At 45.8% G+C, this 12,500-nt stretch overlaps 2 protein-coding genes and 1 long non-coding RNA gene across 14 annotated transcripts in view; 2 read left to right on the top strand and 1 right to left on the bottom strand.

Annotated features, from left to right (window-relative positions):
- Positions 1 to 2,545, top strand: part of LOC126988555 (uncharacterized) — a 7,176-nt gene extending 4,631 nt beyond the window's left edge. Inside the window, exons 5-9 of one of the 2 annotated variants that reach the window (XM_050846886.1) lie at positions 112 to 271; positions 1,195 to 1,370; positions 1,612 to 1,936; positions 2,101 to 2,320; positions 2,432 to 2,545. In XM_050846886.1, the coding sequence (XP_050702843.1) occupies positions 112 to 271; positions 1,195 to 1,370; positions 1,612 to 1,936; positions 2,101 to 2,288 (849 nt within the window). In that variant the 3' untranslated portion in view covers positions 2,289 to 2,320; positions 2,432 to 2,545. Of the gene's footprint in view, positions 1 to 111; positions 272 to 1,194; positions 1,371 to 1,611; positions 1,937 to 2,100; positions 2,359 to 2,431 lie in introns of those variants that run through there. The other variant, XM_050846884.1, reaches the window with a different exon arrangement.
- Positions 2,546 to 3,833: 1,288 nt separating this feature from the next.
- Positions 3,834 to 12,500, bottom strand: part of LOC126988553 (protein O-mannosyl-transferase 2-like) — a 21,013-nt gene continuing 12,346 nt past the window's right edge. The window contains exons 12-18 of one of the 2 annotated variants that reach the window (XM_050846881.1): positions 11,722 to 11,873; positions 10,975 to 11,063; positions 10,466 to 10,614; positions 8,202 to 8,370; positions 5,896 to 6,036; positions 4,648 to 4,759; positions 3,834 to 4,428 (exon numbers count right to left, since the gene is read on the bottom strand). In XM_050846881.1, the coding sequence (XP_050702838.1) occupies positions 4,323 to 4,428; positions 4,648 to 4,759; positions 5,896 to 6,036; positions 8,202 to 8,370; positions 10,466 to 10,614; positions 10,975 to 11,063; positions 11,722 to 11,873 (918 nt within the window). In that variant the 3' untranslated portion in view covers positions 3,834 to 4,322. Of the gene's footprint in view, positions 4,429 to 4,647; positions 4,760 to 5,895; positions 6,037 to 6,723; positions 6,884 to 8,201; positions 8,371 to 10,465; positions 10,615 to 10,974; positions 11,064 to 11,721; positions 11,874 to 12,500 lie in introns of both variants that reach the window. The other variant, XM_050846882.1, reaches the window with a different exon arrangement.
- LOC126988559 (uncharacterized) overlaps positions 11,781 to 12,500 on the top strand; it is a 1,381-nt gene continuing 661 nt past the window's right edge. For 9 of the 10 annotated variants that reach the window (XR_007742251.1, XR_007742252.1, XR_007742247.1 and 6 more), the window contains exon 1: positions 11,949 to 12,188. This is a non-coding gene — a long non-coding RNA (uncharacterized LOC126988559). The other variant, XR_007742250.1, reaches the window with a different exon arrangement.

The raw sequence follows: 12,500 nt of genomic DNA, 5'->3' as shown, positions 1-12,500 counted from the left end.
TTATTTTTCTTACCCCTTCCTCCTCCTCCTCTTCCCATCCCTTTCAGCCTTTCTTCCTCTCCTCTTCCTCCTCCTCCTCCTCCTCCTCCTAACCCAACCCTCCCTTCCCAGGTCGACGTTCAGCTTGACGCAAGAGCTATCAACACTCTTATGGACATACAGAAGAAGAGGGAGGTGGGGGGGTCTTCCTCCTCCTCCTCCTCCTCCTCTTCCTCCCCGACTGGTTACGTACATGTAGGCGACGATGTGTCTGTTGTGATGTACGTCCAGGGTAAGTGTGTGTGTGTGTGTGTGTGTGTGTAATAACCTATGAATCTATATATATCTATGTATCTGTATGTATAATATGTGTTTGTACGAATTCACCCCTATGTGTGTGTGTGTGTGTGTGTGTGTGTGTGTTAATTGGGTGTTTATATATACATTGTGGCATTGTTCTCTCTCTCTCTCTCTCTCTCTCTCTCTCTCTCTCTCTCTCTCTCTCTCTCCTCGATAAGCTGAAAACTGAAGACATCCTCTGACGGGCCCGCCGGCCCGTGCCCTCCCCTGGGAGGACAAATCAACAACAACATTCTCTCTCTCTCTCTCTCTCTCTCTCTCTCTCTCTCTCTCTCTCTCTCTCTCTCTCTCTCTCTCTCTCTCTCTCTCCTCCTTCCCTTCCTTCCTCTTCCCTTCCTTCCTTCCCTTCCTTTCCTTCCCTTCCTTCCTTCCTTTCCTTCCTTCCTTCCTTCCTTCCTTCCTTCCCTTCCTTCCCTTCCTTCTCTTTCTAACCTTTCCTTCCTTCCCTTCCTTTCTCTCCCTCTCTCTCTCCTTCTCTAAAATATCCTTTCCTTCCTTCCCTTCCTTTCTCTCCCTCTCTCTCCTCCTCTAAAATATCCCTTCCTCCCTTCCTAACACTCACTCTCTCTCTCTCCTTCTCCTCCTCCTCTAACATATCCCTTCCTTCCTTCCTCCTCCTTCCTTCCTAACCCTCCCTTCCTCCCCTTCCCTCCTTCCCTTCCTTCTCTTTCTAACCTTCCCTTCCCTTCCCTTCCCTTCCTAACCCTTCCCCTCCCTTCCTAACCCTTCCCTCCTCCCCTTCCCATCCTTCCCCTCCCTTCCCTTCCTAACCATCCCTTCCTAATCCTTCCTCCGCTTCCCTACCCTTCACTCCAACCCCTTCCCCTCCCTCCCTAACCCTCCCTTAACCCCCAGACCCCAAGGTGGACGCGAACATTCTGACCTGCAACGCGAGCACAGCGAACGGTCAACAGGTCGCTTTGACTGACCCGCGCGGCTGTCTCTTGCGACCTGACCTGCTGACGCCCTTCGCTAAGACCCGGAAGACCAATGGAGTAGAGGCGGGGTTGATGCTCTACTCGTATCTGAAGGTTAGAGAGAGTAGTGTTAGTGGTAGTAGGAGGAGGAGGAGGAGGAGGAGGAGTGAAAGAAAGGAAGGAAGGAAGAAAATAAAATAAAATAATAACAATAATAATAATAATCTCTCTCTCTCTCTCTCTCTCTCTCCTTCCTTCTCTCACTCAATCCTTCCTTTCTCCTCCTTCCACCCATCTCTCTCTCTCTCTCACCTCTCTCCCCTCCTCTCTCTCTCTCTCTCTCTCTCTCTCACAGGCGTTCAACATCGGAGAGAGCCCAGAGTTTGTCATCTCCTGTGAACTTGAAATCTGTGAGGAATCTTGCCCGGAGACCTGTCTTGGAGGACCCCAGAAGAAGAAGAGGAGGAGGAGGAGTATGGAGGAGGAGGAGGTATTGGAGGAGGAGATCATAAGTGTGTCTAGTTCAAGTTATCCTTCTTCCTCCTCCTCCTCCTCCTCTTCCTCTTCCTCCTCTTCCAAGAGTGTGAAAGTCGTCTTAGAGAGAGGCGTGGTTGTGGTGGAGAAGAAGAAGATGAAGAAGAAGAAGGAAGAGGAGGAGGAGGAGGAGGAGGAAGAGGAAGGTGAGTGTGTGTGTGTGTGTGTGTGTGTGTGTGTGTGTGTGTTTCTCTCTCTCTCTTCCTATCCAAAAAATCCCAAAGTTCTTCGTATCTCCCTAACCTTCCCTTTCCTCCCTTCCTTCCCTAACCTCCCTTCCTTCCCTAACCTCCCTTTCTCCCTACCCCAGGTCACCCGTCACTCACCAGCCACAAGAAGAGGGAGAGGAAGACCGGGTGCCTCATGGATACCTCCCTGGCACTCCTGTTTGTGGCACTCCTGATGAGTCTGGTGTTCTTCCTGGGAGTCCTCAGTGCCGTGCTGGGCGTGAAGGTGTTGGGACTCAGGGCGGAGTTACGGAGGAAGGGTGTGCTGTGAGGTGGAGCGAGGAGGTGGAGGGATAGGGGAAGGTTCTTGGGTTGTGTGGAAGGAGAGGAGGAGGTGGAGGAGGGATAGGGGAAGGTTCTTGGGTTGTGTGGAAGGAAGGAGAGGAGGAGGTGGAGGTGGAGGGATAGGGGAAGGTTCTTGGGTTGTGTGGAAGGAAGGAGAGGAGGAGGTGGAGGAGGGATAGGGGAAGGTTCTTGGGTTTGTGTGGAAAATTCTTGGTTTGAGGAAAGGAAGGAAGGAGGAGGAGGAGGAAGGAAGGAGGAGGAGGAGGAGGAGGAGGAGGAGGAGGAGGAGGAGGAAGAAGAAGAAGAGGAGGAGGAGGAAGGCAGGAGGAGGAGGAGGAGGAGTTTGAGTGGGAGGAAGAAGAAATAGATAGAAAGGAAGGAGAAGAAGAAGAAGAGGAGGAGGAGGAGGAGGGAGAGGAGAGAAAGGAAAGGAGAAAGAAACAATTTAGTAGAGAGACACAGAAGGAAGGAAGGAAGGAGGAGGAGGAGGAAGGGAAGATAAGGTATGGAAGGAGGAGGAGGAGGAGGAGGAGGAGGAGAATCTACTACATCTACTTCTACATATCCTAGTTTATATATATACATTAAGAACTATTTTTGTATGTTAATCCAATAGACTGTTGCCCTTAAGAAATTTTTGGGGCTATTTCAATTTTCAACAATTTCTTTCAATCTATCAATATTTGCTTGTATTTTTTCCTTCTCTGTATTTCAATGTTTCCTGTTTGTTGTTTTCTCTATTCCTATCTTGCCATTGTTATTTATTAAGGTTATTTTTAGTGATTTTTGTACTGTTTTTAAACTATATTAAGGTCGATGGGATTGTGTCCAGCGCTCTGAGTTTTGCCATTTTCAAATAAATATTAAGTTTTGATGTAGATATAGTTAAATTCTCATACCTACTACTACTACTACTACTACTACTATTGATAATTATGATGAAACAGACCCACACACACACACACACACACACACACGATCTTTTGTAAGTTGTAAAGTTTTGTTTAGTCGGCACAACATCTGTGGTCACATGCCGGAGAGAGACAGAAGGGGAAGGAATTATAGGAGAAGGGAACAGACCCCAGGAGACGGGACACAACCCCTGATTAATACCTGGTACCCATTCACTGCTGGGGGGTGGACAGGGGCGTAGGGTATCGGAAAAGTTGTAAAGTTTTGTTTAGTCGGCGCAACATCTGTGGTCATATGCCGGAGAGAGACAGAAGGGGAAGGAATTATAGGAGAAGGGAACAGACCCCAGGAGACAGGACACAACCCCTGATTAATACCTGGTACCCATTCACTGCTGGGGGGTGGACAGGGGCGTAGGGTATCGGAAAAGCCGCTCAAATTTTTCCACTCCGCCCGGGAATCGAACCCAGGCTCTCTTGGTTGTGAGCTGAGTGTGCTAACCACTGCACCACGAAGCCCCCGACGATCTTTCATAACTAGCATGGTTTCAGAAATAGGAGATCATGCTTAACTAACTTAGAGACACACACACACACAGAGGAAACAGTACAAAAACTACTTATTTTTCATCATAATCATCAAAGTTTATTACAAAGACATACAAAAATATGCTGTACTATTACTAATATAACTACTATTACCATTACATAAGGCCCGGTAGTGAGATAGTGTTGGGTAGTATTAAGACTTGCCATTACAACAGGACATCTTATAACAATTTAGTAACAAGAAAAATAATAACAGCAAATATAGGAAAATATATTGAATTGGAAATCTTAAAGAATAACAGAAAAATTAATTAATGTTAACAAAATAACAATGAATTTTAAACTTTGGAAACACATAAGGACTTGAAACAAACAAACAAACAAACAAACATATTAGTGGAATGTATAGAGTATTATTATTGTTTCTCTCTCTCTCTCTCTCTCTCTCTCTCTCCAAAAATTCATCTCTCTCTCTTAACAAATTCTATCCACTCTCTCTCTCTCTCTTGCTCACTTTACCTCTCTCGCTCACTCGCTCTACCCCGCTCGCTCCCTCTCGCTCAGAACTCCCATGTGTCGAGCCAGCGGAGGGCGTGGATCGTGTGGTTGGCCCAGCCCGGCTCCAGGTTGTGCATCCCATACGCCAGCGGGGAGAACAGGTAGAAACTGCAATGGGGGGGTGAGGTTAGTGGTGCTGGGGGGGGGGGGGTGGCTGTAGGGGGTTGTGGGGGAGAAAGAAAGAAGAGGAGGAGGAGGAGGAGGAGGAGAGGTGTGTCTTTAAACAGATGTGTATGCAAGATTCAAACACACAAAACTACACAAAAAAATCACACAAGAACTCACTACAAAACACACACACACACACACCCACACACACACACACACCTCATGGCCAGACCGGAGTAGAACACGCCGGTGAGCCAGGGGTAGACGGACGATGAGAGGTAGCCCGGCACCAGGTCAGGCAGGGACTCGAACAGGTAATCCAGCATCACACCTGCGGAAGGGAGGAAAAGTATGGATTCAATCATTATCATTATTATTATTATTATTATTATTATTTATTTTTTTAAAGCTAAAGAAACAGCTCAAGGGCAACAAAAATAGATGCAAAAAGACAGCCTGCTAATCGCTTCTAGACACAAAACTTATGAGCTATGTTTTTCTTAACCATGTAGCAGCGACGGGCCAAATTTGTGGCTTTACCGTGTAGCAGTGACGGGCCAAATTTGTGGCTTTACCGTGTAGCAGCGACGGGCCAAATTTGTGGCTTTACCGTGTAGCAGCGACGGGCCAAATTTGCGCCATGATATAAACCCCCAAAATAGATGACACATAATCTGATCACAAATGCTTTGATATATATTATGAAATGGTTTGTGTGAGGGGTGATTTTTTCTCATTTTTCTCGCTTGGAGGGACCATTAAGAAACATGGTCCCGGCTGATACCACTGGGTTAATTGGTGGGTTTTTTTCTCTTCTAAGTTTGTTTGTTTGTTCCTACTGAGATTAGAGTTATGGGCGGCCAGAAGAGAGGTCAATTTAGGGAGGGAATTAGGGATTGATTGATGTTTCTTCTCTCCTGATATGTCTTTGGCCCACGGAAACGGACAGTCTATCTATGTAACTTTTTTTATTCTTTCTCTATCTTCCACTTTCCTTCCTCCTCTCCTCCTCCTCCTCTCTCTCTCTACCCTTCCTTTCCTTCCTCTTCCTCCTCCTCTTCTCTATACCCTTCCGCTTCCTCCTCCTCTCTCTCTCCATTCTTCTTCTTCTTCCTATCCCAATCTCTCCTTCTCTACACCCTTCCTCCTCCTCCTCCTCCTCTCTCTCTATACCCTTCCTCCTCCTCCTCCTCCTCTCTCTCTATACCCTTCCTCTTCCTCCTCCTCCTCCTCCTCTTTTCAATCTTCCACTCTCTAATGCTTTCCTTCCTCTCCTCCTCCTCTCTCTAGTCTTCCTCTTCCTATTCCAATCTTTCCTTCTTTCCTCTCTCTCTCTCTCTACCCTTCCTTTCCTTCCTCTTCCTCCTCCTCTCTCTCTCTCCATTCTTCTTCTTCTTCCTATCCCAATCTCTCCTTCTCTACACCCTTCCTCCTCCTCCTCCTCCTCTCTCCACCTCCTCCACTCACCGGTCAGCATGGAGGAGAAGAGCAGGGCCGGGAAATAGTGGTGGAAGTAGAGTATCCGCCCCATGGCATAGAACGGAAGATAGTGGAGTGCCCATGCCAGAACCAGCCACCCGCAAGCACCCATGGCCCTGGCTCGCCGCGCTGGGGGAGGGGGAATGGGTGAGTGAGGAGGAGGAGGAGGAGGAGGAGGAGAGAAAAGGTAGGAAGGAAGGAGGAGGAGGAGAGGGAAGGGACATTATATTAGAAGAGAATGAATGAATGAAGGAAGGAAGGGAGAGAGAAATGAGAGAGAGAGAGAGAGAGAGAGAGAGAGAGAGAGAGAGAGAGAGAGAGAGAGAGAGAAGGGAATTAGAAGGGAAAGAAAGGAGAAAAGGGAAGGGGAAGAGAGAGAGAGAGAGAGAGAGAGAGAGAGAGAGAGAGAGGAAACAATATATATTCACATTTTAACTTAATCTCTACACACACGTACAAACACACGCACAAACAAAGCAAGCAAGCAAAAAAAAACATTGATCAAACAAACAAACAAACAAACAAATTAGTATGATGATCATGTGTGTGTTGTTCTCTCTCTCTCTCTCTCTCTCTCTCTCTCTCTCTCTCTCTCTCTCTCTCTCTCTCTCTCGCTCTCTCTCCATCCCTTCCATTCTCCTCTCTCTCTCTCTCTCTCTCTCTCTCCCTCTCTCTCTCTCTCTCTTCCATTCTCAACCTAACCTAACCTAACCTCACACACACACACACACACACATACACACACACAGTTCCCCCTCCTTTCCCTCCTCTCCCCCCCACCCCCAGCCCCCTCCCCACCACCCCAAACACACAGACCTCTCGTGGCACTGTCTACAGGGGTGCCACGCTTGTTGGCATAGGCGTGGTGGCAGTAGAGGAGAAGGAAGGCAGCGAGGATCACCAGGTTACCCCACCATATAAGGGGATGTCCGAGGAGGTACACTTTGAAGCCATCGATTGCGCTAAACCATTGCCCCTGTGTGTGTGTGTGTGTGTGTGTGTGTGTAGGGGGGAGGGGGGATGTGTAGAGAGAGGAGATGAAGGAATGGAAGGAAGGGAAGGGAGGGGAAAGGAAGGGAAGGGAAAGGAAGGGATGGGAAAGGAAGGCAAGGGAAAGGGAAAGAAAGGGAAGAGAAAATGATAGAGAAAGAGGTTGGGAAGGGAGAGGAGGAGGAGGAGAGAAGAGGAGATCAGAAGGGAAAGAGAGATTGAAGAGGAGGAGGAGGAGGAAGAAGAGGAAGGATAGAAAGAGGAGGAGGAGGAGGAGGAGAGAGAGAAGGAAGAAGTGAAGGAAAGAGGAGGAGGAGGAGAAACAGGAAGAAGAGGAGAGAGAGAGAGAGAGAGAGAGAGAGAGAGAGAGAGAGAGAGAGAGAGAGAGAGAGAGAGAGAGAGAGAAGGAAGGGAATGAATGAATGAATGAATGAATGTTTGTGTGTGTGTGTGTGTATGACAGGAAAAAAACAGACACAAAATAATAAGAAAAACTGTAAACAAACACATAAGACATTACAAACACACACACACACACATACACACACACACACACAAACACACACACACACACACACACACAGGCACAGAGGAAATAAATGTTAAGAAAATAATCAAAAAGAAAATTCAAATAAAACACAAAAACAAAAAACACCAGGAAGGAAAACAAACAGAGGAGACAAATCCAAACACCCAAACAGCCTTGGAAACATAAACAAAACAAGAAATCAACAAGAAATCAGAAAAAACGCGAAATTTTGAAACAAACGCAATCAAGCAACACACACAAAAAATAAACGAACTTAAAACAAAGAAGAAAAAACACCAATTATGAAAAACAGACAAGCAACCAAAATCTAAACACCAAACACACACACACACACACATAGAAAAAGAATCAACCACAACAAACACACAACCAAACACACACACACACACACACACATAGAAAAAGAATCAACCACAAAAATTTTACCCAAAAACACATAACCACAAAAAAAACGCAAAAAAACACCAACAAACGCACACAACCCAATTCCAAACACCAAACACACACAGAAAAATAATCAACCACAAAAATTTAACCCAAAAACACATAACCTCAAAAAAACGCAAAAAAACACCAACAAATGCACACAACCCAATTCCAAACACCAACACACACACACACACACACACACACATAGAAAAATAATCAACCACAAAAATTTAACCTAAAAACACATAACCACAAAAAAAACGCAAAATAACACCAACAAACGCGCACCACCCAATTCCAAACACCAACACACACACACACACACCATTCCCTTCCTCCTCGCCGCCGCTGCACCGCCCCCCTCCTCGCTTCCTCCGGTACGCCGCACAAACATAGGAACAAACGTAGCCAAACAGGGCGGCCAGGTTAGCCCAAAACACCAGGGGGTTGCCCAGGAGGTAGATCTTGGGGGTCCCTCCGGAGAAGTGCTGACCCTGGGGGAGGAAGGGGGTGAGGGGGAAAGGGAGGGTTAGGAAGGGATGGGAAGGAAAGGGAAGGGATGGGATGGGAAGGGAGGGTTAGGAAGGGATGGGATGGGAAGGGATAGGGAGAGGAGGATTAGGAAGGGATGGGAATGGATAGGGAGGGTTAGGAAGGGAAGGGTTAGGAAGGGAAGGGATGGGAAGGGAAGGGAAGGAAAAGGAAGGGAAAGAAAGAGAAGGGAAGTGAAGTGAAGGGAGATGAAGGGAAGGGAAGGGTTAGGAAGGGAAGAGAAAGGGAGGGTTAGGAAGGGAAGGAAAGGAATAGGAAGGAAAGGGAGGGTTAGGAAGGGATGGGAAGGGAAGGAAAGGAATAGGAAGGGATAGGAAGGAAAGGGAGGGTTAGGAAGGGATGGGAAGGGAAGGGAAGTAATGGGATGGGAAGGGAAGGGAAGTAATGGGATGGGAAGGGAAGGAATGACAAGGGAAGGGATAGGGAGGGAAAGGGAAGGGATAGGAAGGGAAGGGATAGGGAGGGAAAGGGAAGGGATAGGAAGGGAAGGGAAGGGAAGGAAAAGGATGGGAAGGGAAGAGAAGGGAAAATTATAGAGAAAGAGAAAGAGGAGGAGGAGGAGAGAGGAAAGATTTGGAGATAGGAAGGGAAAGGAAAGAAAGAGGAGGAGGAGGAGAGAGGAAAGATTTGGAGATAGGAAGGTAAAGGAAAGGAAGAGGAGGAGGAGAGGGTGTAAGAAAGAGAAAGAGAAGAAGGGAAGGGAAAGAGAGGAGGAAGAGGAAGGAAGGAAGAAAGGAAGGAAGGAAAGGAGAATTGAAGTGTGTGTGTGTGTGTGTGTGTGTGTGTGTGTGTGTGTGTGTGTGTTTCAAGGTCTGTGTACGTTTTTAAAAGCGTACACACACACATACCCTGTTCTTATGTGTACTTTGATGTGTGTGTGTGTGTGTGTGTGTGTGTGTGTGTGTGTGTTTCAAGGTCTGCGTACATTTTTAAAAGCGTACACACACACATACCCTGTTCTTATGTGTACTTTGATGTGTGTGTGTGTGTGTGTGTGTGTGTGTGTCAGGTAAAAACGCACACGCACAAACGCACAAACAAACGCAGAATGAACACCAAGAGAAGAAAACAAACAACAAACAAACAAATTTTCAAACGCAGGGAAGAAAAAAAGAAAAAAAACAATAATAATAATAATAATAAAAGGGCGTCGACCAAACGGAGAAAAACGGACAAACGAACGAACAAACAAAAACAAACTTAGGAAAATTGAAATAACACAAGGAAAAGTTCTCTCTCTCTCTCTCTCTCTCTTTTTTCTGCTTTCTTTCCTTTACTTCCAATCCTGTTAACTCTCTCTCTCTCTCTCTCTCTCTCTCTCTCTCTCTCTCTCTCTCTCTCTCAAACTTCACATTCACCAAAGTAAAATAAAAATTAAAAAAATGTTAAAATATCTATAAATATCAATGTTAAAATCTCTATAAAAATCAATGTTAAAATCTCTATAAAAATCAATGTTAAAATCTCTATAAAAATCAATGTTAAAATCTCTATAAAAATCAATGTTAAAATCTCTATAAAAATCAATGTTAAAATCTGTCAAAATCCATTATGTTAAAAAAATAGGCCTGGTGTTCTGTGTAAGCCCCCAAAATCTGTGTAAAAACAACGTATCTGTCAAAATCCATGTTAAAATCTATATTGATATCCATATTAAAATCTATTAAAATAATGGACCTGGTGTTCCATGTAAACCCACAAAATCTATGTACATAAAACCAACCACTCTATGTCAAAATCCATGTTAAAATCTATGTCAAAATCCATTAAAATCTATATCAAAATCCATGTTAAATCTACACTAAAAAAATAGACCTGGTGTTCCATGTAAACCCCCAGTATCTATGTAAAAAATAGACCTGGTGTTCCATGTAAACCCCCAAAATCTATGTAAAAACAACCAAACTATGTTAAAATCCATGTTAAAATTCACGTCAAAATCCACATTAAAATCTATGTTATAAAATAGACCTGGTGTTCCATGTAAACCCCCAGTATCTATGTAAAAACCGCCTAGCAAATGCCTCTCCCCCTCACCTTGAAGTTGATCGGCCACTGCCAAGGCTGGGATGTGATCTCCCCCTCCTTGGGCTTCAGTCCTGAGTTGCCTTGGAACATGACTGTGTGGGACTCAAGGAACTTTTCAAGGAAGTTCGGGGCATAGATCTCAAAGCTGGAGTTGGGCACTGGAGGAGGAGGAAGAGGAGGAGGAGGAGGAAGAGGAGGAGGAGGAGGAGGAGGAGGGAGAGGAAGAGGAGGAGGAGGAGAAGGAGAAAGTAGGAGATTGGAAAGGGAGAGGAAGGGAAAGGATTATGCAGAAAGGAAGAAGAGGAGGAGGAGGAGGAGGGAAAGGAAGGAGGAGGAGGAGGAGAGGATATGAAAGAGAGAAGGGAAGAAGAGGAAGAGGAAGAGGAGGAGAGGGAAGAGAAGGGAACACACAAATTAGATTATATAAATTTCTGATATATTTCATTTTTTTTATTTCCATTCTTGTAACTAATATCTCTCTCTCTCTCTCTCTCTCTCTCTCTCTCTCTCTCTCTTACGTTTAGGGAACTGGTTGTCTTCAATGTTCCAGAGGTTGTTGGTGTCATGAACATTGGGGTTACAGGTGACCTCCATCTGTTCATAACCCCTGGAAGAATAAGGTCATGTTAGGTCACACACACACACACACACACACACACAAGAAGAAAAGAAATGGATGGGAAGGGAAGGAGAGGGAAAGAGAAGGAAAGGGAAGGGAAGGAAATGGATGGGAAGGGAAGGAAAGGGATAAGAAGGGAAGGGAAGGAGAGGAAAGAGAAGGAAAGGGAAGGGATGGGAAGGGAAGGGAGAGAGAGGAGACCTAATAGCATTGTACATGACACACGAGGGATTGGAGACATCGGGACTAACAACACTGGAGAGAAGGAGAGAGAGAGGGGACCTAATAGCATTGTACAGGACACACGAGGGATTGGAAACCTTGTACAGGAAAGACATATAGTCCGGGAAATCTTAAGTGGCGGCTCTGATGTAGACAGCCCGGTAGACACTGGTGCGGTCTCCAATTGACCTCGCGTACCGTGCCTCTCACACCCTCCTCTCTCTCTCTCTCCGTGTCTCTCTCTTTCTCCCTCACTATAGTATAAAAACAAATATGGTTTTTATGATTGATTCTCTATCTGTGAGTGAATACAAAATTTCCAGCTGGAGAGAAGGACTGAACCCCAATTGCAAGTCAACCTCCACTTTTCTCTCTCTTTCGCACACACACACACACACACTCACACACACACACACACACTCACCATTTGGGCAGCTGTTTATTGTGCGACATGAGCGCACATCCCACCAAGTAGTGGATGAAGCGGAGTCGGTGGACCACTGTCTTGACCACCTCACCCTCCGCTCCGCCCTCCACTTCCACGCGCCAAACATCATTCACGTCTCCCTCGCCGTTCTGGGGTGGATAATTTTATGTGGAAATTGGTGTAGCTTTGAAATAGTAGGGTAGAGGTAGAGAATCAAAGTGAGGTTCGTTTTTAGGACAGAGGTAGAGAATCAAAGTGAGGTTCGTTTTTAGGACAGAGGTAGAGAATCAAAGTGAGGTTCGTTTTTAGGACAGAGGTAGAGAATCAAGGTGAGGTTCGTTTTTAGGACAGAGGTAGAGAATCAAGGTGAGGTTCGTTTTTAGGACAGAGGTAGAGAATCAAGGTGAGGTTCGTTTTTAGGACAGAGGTAGAGAATCAAGGTGAGGTTCGTTTTTAGGACAGAGGTGGAGAATCAAGGTGAGGTTCGTTTTTAGGACAGAGGAAGAGAATCAAAGTGAGGTTCGTTTTTAGGTCAGAGGTAGGGAATCAAAGGGAGGTTCGTTTTTAGGACAGAGGTAGAGAATCAAGGTGAGGTTCGTTTTTAGGGCAGAGGTAGGGAATCAAAGGGAGGTTCGTTTTTAGGACAGAGGTAGAGAATCAAGGTGAGGTTCGTTTTTAGGGCAGAGGTAGGGAATCAAAGGGAGGTTCGTTTTTAGGACAGAGGTAGAGAATCAAGGTGAGGTTCGTTTTTAGGGCAGAGGTAGGGAATCAAAGGG

The sequence above is a fragment of the Eriocheir sinensis genome, chromosome 69 (genome assembly GCF_024679095.1).
Source record: "Eriocheir sinensis breed Jianghai 21 chromosome 69, ASM2467909v1, whole genome shotgun sequence".
NCBI lineage: Eukaryota > Metazoa > Arthropoda > Malacostraca > Decapoda > Varunidae > Eriocheir > Eriocheir sinensis.
The sequence above is the reverse complement of the archived record's forward strand: the minus strand, read 5'-3'. Positions and strand labels throughout refer to the sequence as shown.